A 6120-nucleotide genomic window follows, 5' to 3' on the forward strand; every position below is an offset into this window, starting at 1 on the left:
CATATAAAAAAAATTCTAACTCTGGCTCTGTTAACTCTAAATTGTCTGCTAAGGTGTGAATTTTTTCTACAAAATTTATTAATATACATCAATGTAGAATTTTAAAAAATATATATTTTATTAATGAGTGGGAAGGTTTATAAACATCTGGGAGTACATGGATCCCAAAGTTCCTATATTGCGTTGCATGATAATGCGCAACGTGTTCGTGTAAATCTCGGGAGGTCTCGCCGTTATCGGATCCCGCCAGTGGATCTCATTGACGTCGCAACTAAACAATGCCGGCGACGGAATATGATCCCTCATGTAACACCACACGCAGTCTCGTAAAATGTCCACAATCTCGTAATACTCCAAGTGGGGCAGAATCTTTCCTATACTTGGCAAAGGAGGGGGAAGAAGCTGCCCCAAGGACATGATATCTATTACTTTAACGGTAGTACTCATCAGGGTGCGATAATTCTCGGTCTCGCTGGATTTAGTGTGACTGCCGACGCTCTTCCATTGGTGTATTAAAGTCGCAGTCAGCGCCCGCAGTAGCACCGAACAATAACACAGGGCAGGACGATTTATGGCGACGAAACTCAATAGGTCCCAAAGGAGAGGAATATTGATGAACATTCTCCTTATGAACAAATCTCGTTCAATAGTGACCTTTGAAAACTCCTCTTCAGGCCAAGGAAGTCCGTTGTACATCACGTCGGGACTAACAAACTGCACCAGCAGGAGAGACAAGAGAGTCATACTGTCCAAAGATATTTCCGTATACTTCTTTTCTTCCGGCAAAGCGCAGCACGCTTTGATCGTGTTTATAAGTTCGTAGGTGTTGGACGCCACGACATCAGGGTGGATTTCTTCCGCAGCAACCGCTTTACGTTTGCCCTTGCCTATTATACCGCCGTTAAATAATGACGAGTGCTTCGTTAGCGGTATGGTCTTGTTGAACTTTTTATTCTGCTTTAGGAGCAGTTTTTCGCTGCCGTCGTGAATTACTTGATTTTTAGCGCCGAACAAAACGTTGTCGCTTCTAAACAGAGCCCTCTCCAGCAGCTCCCTCAAAGCCAACACTTTCGCTACTTTCGAGTAGGTGCAGAGACGTTTCATAATGTTGCAAACTTTTTTGAAGCCCTTCAGTTTTCGAGACGTTCCCTCCTCGCGGCAACAGGCGAAAAAATAATTCACGGTAGCCTGCGTTAGATTGAGTATTATTCTTACCGAAGGGCTATAACAAGATCCAACATTGGGCATTTCACTTTCGTCCAATATGTCCGCTATTATATGTATGTGGCTTACTTCGCTCGAGAATATCGACGTCAACTTTATAAAGTTCTCTTCCAACGCTTTGGTTACAATATGGCAATCCATTAAAGCGATTTGTTTCTTTTTTTCCCACTTTAACAACGTCAGCAGATTGTCCCACATTTGCGATAAATCTAAATTCTCCTTATTTGTGTTCGAGAACTTTTGTATGTTCCTGCTCAGAATTTGCTCCAAAACGACAGAGAAATAACCGCCCTTCTCATTATAAGGAGGCACTGTCTTATCCCCTAACTCGTTGAGCAACAATTTTAAGAGCAGCACCAATTGTTCCGACTTTGTAGCATATTCTAGGAGATAAGTTGAGGATTTTATTAAATTTGACGGATTAATATTGCCCAAGTAAATAACAAATCGACCCGCCACTTCTGACTCGATTTTGTTTGGACTCAAAAGCATTTTGTTAATCTCTTGAATATCCTTGCAGCAAGAAGTCATTATTTCCACAGCCTCGCCGCTTCGAATCGAATCGTCTATTTTGTAAATAATATTTTCGAGAATTTCCAATGCTTTCTCTTTAATGCAGCTTTTTATAATGTCATTGCAGCCTTTAAGTTTTGTAATTTGGGCACAATTTAGTAATAAATTAATGATTTGAATCCCACCAGTCTCACATCTAAGTATTAATGTGATAATGTGATCTTCCAAATTTTCAGGAGTTCCAAAATACTTTATCCAATCATCCGCCATGTGGTACAACTTTCCAATAACATCTGTAGTCAGCAATAGTCTTGTTTCGTTACAAATTGATGAGAGAAGGGTTGAAGACAAATAAGCTAAATGCAAAATATAAGGCACAGTAGCCTTCTTCTGCACCCTGCTAGCATCTGTGTCTGTAAAAGCTTCACGCAAACTCCAAGTAAACATTTCCACTATGGCATTTCTTATGTCTTGCACATGGCTTCCTGCAAGATGACCCAGAATGCCAACGACCGATTTTAATTTTGGTGAATTGCAGACTTGGTCATATGACCTGTTCAGTGAAAAATCTTTCAAGCCCACTGATAACACCCTGGTAATAACTGTATTGGGAAAACAGCTTCCAACATGGGCAACAACCCAATCAAAATTGGGTGAATGTTTCACAGATGTGTCTAATAAAGCACTAATGCACGCTTCTGTGTCTGAGTAGATAAGACTTGACAAACACTTGGTATTTATATCAACCAGGGTTTTGGTTGCTCGACAGCCCATCCACAATTGCAGAGTTTCATTCAAGCTAGATGAAATATGTGCCCGGCCAGCATACTTGGTTGAAATATCTCCCAATAGCTCTAACGACCATGTACTGATTATTGGCGCCCAAGCTGTCGAATTTTCTGCTATTAATGAAGTTAATGCCACATATATTTCTGATATAACAATCTCATCTGTTTCCGGCAGAGACGGCAACTTTCCCGTATTTATTTCCGTTTCTATTCCTTCTATATAATTTAATGAGGTTGTATGAAAAACGGTACAAAAGAAATCGAATACTGCCGATCTACAAGAGGGTAAATTCTTTAAAAGGGTCAAAGCGGTTTTAGTCAGGTCCAATAATGTGGATTTGTCTTTTATCGTTGCACTCTTAATGAAGATTTTCAGTTCATTCATTAAGTTTATTTGGGAGTGGCTCCTGAAGACTGTATTTTGCGAAATCATATTAACAAAATTATCAAGTCAACTTGTTTATTAATAGGTGTTTTTTCACTTTCCGTTTTTTAATCTAACCTACGAATTATCAATTATCAATGGATGATATACAGCGTTGCTTTATAATTGCCGAAAATTGTTGGAATCCCCAGAACCCAGGAATCACCGAATGAAAAAATTCACGAAGGATAAACATATTTGTAAATATTAGGTAGGCACTTCGAAAAATAAATGACAGAGATATCCTATTTACACTGCTAAGGCAAGGAACTCTGTAGTGACCAATTGGCAACACTGCATTTGTCGTCCGGTTCACAGAAGACCAACTGATGAAACTCAGTCATCTGCGACACAGAACGCAATAGGTCTTTTTCTGCTGTAAGACTTCATGACTGATTAGATTGGACTTTATGGACTAACCTAAAAAACATTTAACAGGGAAAATGAGCTTAAATTCAATTTCAGGTGATTATTCCATTTTTAACCATAATGAATTCAATTAAAAAATTGTAGATTATCTGGATGACATAACGAGTTCTCGAAGAAGGCCGAAAAATCAAGAATATGTCAAATTACCTACTCATGACAATGGTTTTGTGGATGCCCAATTTCAAATTCCGGCGCAACAGATACCATGGAAATCGATCATGCTGGCCAGCCTCTTACTAATTGTAGGTACTAGTTTGTTGATATTTGGTTCATTAGTACTGAGTGGAAAAGTAACACTACAGTATCCAGACAGGATGTGGCCCATGATTATTTTGGGGATCCTCATGTTCATTCCGGGCGCCTACCACGTTAGAATAGCGTATTATGCTTATAAGGAAGTTCCAGGGTTTTCTTTTGATGACATACCCGAATTTGACTGATTACAAAATTTATTAAAATTGTGCAAGATTTTAGAGCTGCCTATGGCTTTAAATATGATATAGTTTTAATTGTAGAAAAAAAATATTTTTAGTTTGAGAACATTGATATTAAAGTAAATTTAATTAAATTTCACTACACAATTGTGTAAATTAGGAGTTAATTTGTAAACTGCAAGATTGTGCCTATCTAGTCAAATACATTTTTTTATATCACCCTTTTATTTTGTTTATTTACTTTTCCTACCAAGTGGAGATATGGTTGTACTGGTTCTTAAAAACACAAATCGCTGTTAAGAAGTTAGTTTAATACCAAAAATAACAAATCATTTGAATTAATCATTATACCAATCCAAAAATAGTAAACTAAATGACATTACTAGCAAAAAAAATAATACCCATGCCCTCAAACCGGCATTTCGCTGAATCGCCTGTCTGATTTGTTCGTTAGCGTCCTTCACGTTTTCCGTAGCACCCACCACAGTCTCCGCTATTCTCTCAATATCCTTCTCTTGTTCTAAGACTTTCTCTGTAAAGAGCTCCTGCAGTTCCGCAATGTGAACGACTTTAGTTTCCATTTGCCTGACTTCTTCCGAAATACTGTTTAATTCGTTAAAAAGCTGCTCATTTTCCGCTTCCAACATTTGCATATCTTCAGGAGACAATTGAGTATCATAATCTTCGGGTGGTGGGGTTGAAATTGGCATTATTTCTCGTTTTATGGAACCCGCGTCGCCTGATATATCTAACGGATTTCGGACTTTTGATTTTAATGGTTTCAATTCCAATTTTGAAAGTTTGTGTGTATCGATAACTTTCTTTACTCTTAGAGCTTTCGCTTCAGCATATATCTTGGAGACATCTTTCAAATACTTCTCTAAAGACTCTATCACATATTTGTAATGCTCTTCTTGTTGTTTACTTTTATGTAACACTAAAATTTCCTGTTTATATTCACTAATTAAACTAGAACATTTACTCACAATGTCTTCAGCTACAGAGTCAACTTGATCTCTATCTATTTGGGACATGGTCTTATTTGTCGATAGACAATTTATTATATTTAAGTAAGCAGCTTTGTTTTCACTTAGAAAATCCTGTAGACTGGTAATCTGCTTGGCGATTTCCTTCGCCTTTGCAAGGTGTACATCTCGCCTGACTTTCAATAAGTTGGGTTTTGAATCTTTGAGCGCGAGGTTTTTGTTGGTAGTTTTCACTGTTTTAACACAAGCTTTAAACAACAAAGTTACATCCATTTTTTTTTTCAAATTTGTTTATCAAGAGTGTTCTTCAACATGGCGCACACCACAGAATGATAAACAGCTGTTCTTTCCTTTTTTTTTCCATAGACCAAAATATCTGGGATCGTTCAGCCAACTTTCGACAACCACCTTAACTTTAACTTATGAAACAACTATAAAAAAAATTGAGAGAGTCTTCAATAAGCTCGTGGGCTAGATATAAAATCTCTTATTTAACCAATGGCACTGTAATTGTAAATTCTGGCTTTCCACTAATAAAACTGTGCGGCATTTAGCAACCAACATGGTGACTGATAGTTCATCAATAAGTTTGGTTGCGGCATTTTTAGGGCAGTATTTTCTTAAAGTAAGTTCAGATCGTACTAAATCATCAGGCAAAAATGAGTTTAGGATATACAGCTTTGTTGAAAAGATACTGTAAAGTCCAGAAAGAGCAAAGTATGGAAAATTATACAAGTTGTAAGTGTGGCCATGTCTTTCATTACCGTTTTGACTACAAACGCAACAAGCTTTTCAGTGGGTGGGTTTTTGTCATAAAAAACACGTAAAGAAATAGAGATAACTACCAAACACCGAACATAAAAACGACAAGGGCACACACGGCTAGTGCTCTGTGACAATAGCAATCTCAGTTCGGCGTTGTCAGTTGTTAAGACTATCCGGATTTCAGAGACTGATATTGCGTTATTATAAAAATTAATCAATTCAATCGAATCATCAGACGCACAAGCCAAAGTTTATTCGGCACTGTACCTACATAATTTATTATTGCAAAGCTGTTAATTCGAACCCATGAGAATGCATCTAATCGAAAAAATGTTATTTACTCAAGACTTTGAAAACAAACTCGAGAATATTACCTAGTGTTTTCTGGACAACAATAAGATCGACAACCACGTTACGTAATGTAATTTGCGGATTTCTTTGACGGCTTTTAAGGTCTAATATTAAAAAACAGAAAAGGTTTCTATTCCTGTTTTTTACGATTTCTGGCAGGATGCGGCAATGCCAGGCGCGGATGCGCGCGAAAATTGGCCGTTGTA

The 6120-nt window shown here is 37.6% G+C and overlaps 3 protein-coding genes across 4 annotated transcripts; 1 reads left to right on the forward strand and 2 right to left on the reverse strand.

The window, feature by feature from the left end:
* Nucleotides 1-112: 112 nt before the first annotated feature.
* On the reverse strand, nt 113-3187 carry LOC132701760 (integrator complex subunit 5). Its single transcript, XM_060669931.1, has one exon. The coding sequence runs from the start codon at nt 2956-2958 to the stop codon at nt 121-123; it is 2838 nt and encodes a 945-aa protein (XP_060525914.1). The 5' UTR covers nt 2959-3187; the 3' UTR covers nt 113-120.
* A 75-nt stretch (nt 3188-3262) lies between these two features.
* On the forward strand, nt 3263-4028 carry LOC132701762 (transmembrane protein 230-like). Of its 2 annotated transcripts, XM_060669934.1 has the most exons (3): nt 3263-3414; nt 3463-3620; nt 3681-4028. In XM_060669934.1, the coding sequence occupies exons 1-3, from the start codon at nt 3393-3395 to the stop codon at nt 3816-3818; spliced, it is 318 nt and encodes a 105-aa protein (XP_060525917.1). In that variant the 5' UTR covers nt 3263-3392; the 3' UTR covers nt 3819-4028. The 2 variants fall into 2 exon arrangements, with proteins under 2 accessions (XP_060525917.1, XP_060525916.1); XM_060669933.1 differs by having other exon boundaries at nt 3264-3414; nt 3463-4028.
* Nucleotides 4029-4084: 56 nt separating this feature from the next.
* Nucleotides 4085-5174, reverse strand: LOC132701761 (syntaxin-18). The gene has a single exon (XM_060669932.1). It carries the CDS (start codon nt 5069-5071, stop codon nt 4151-4153), a length of 921 nt encoding a protein of 306 aa, XP_060525915.1. The 5' UTR covers nt 5072-5174; the 3' UTR covers nt 4085-4150.
* Between the last annotated feature and the right edge of the window lie 946 nt (nt 5175-6120).

This window comes from Cylas formicarius, unplaced genomic scaffold (assembly GCF_029955315.1).
Source record: "Cylas formicarius isolate icCylForm1 unplaced genomic scaffold, icCylForm1.1 PGA_scaffold_5__7_contigs__length_24384050, whole genome shotgun sequence".
Taxonomy (NCBI): Eukaryota; Metazoa; Arthropoda; class Insecta; order Coleoptera; family Brentidae; genus Cylas; species Cylas formicarius.

Bases quoted from the DNA above. Each gene is read 5' to 3' on its own strand.
- LOC132701760 (XM_060669931.1), bottom strand. From the start codon at position 2,958: ATGATTTCGCAAAATACAGTCTTCAGGAGCCACTCCCAAATAAACTTA.
- LOC132701761 (XM_060669932.1), bottom strand. From the start codon at position 5,071: ATGGATGTAACTTTGTTGTTTAAAGCTTGTGTTAAAACAGTGAAAACT.
- LOC132701762 (XM_060669933.1), top strand. From the start codon at position 3,393: ATGAGCTTAAATTCAATTTCAG. The intron at 3,415-3,462 runs GTGATTATTCCA...AAAAAATTGTAG, and splicing joins GAGCTTAAATTCAATTTCAG to ATTATCTGGATGACATAACG.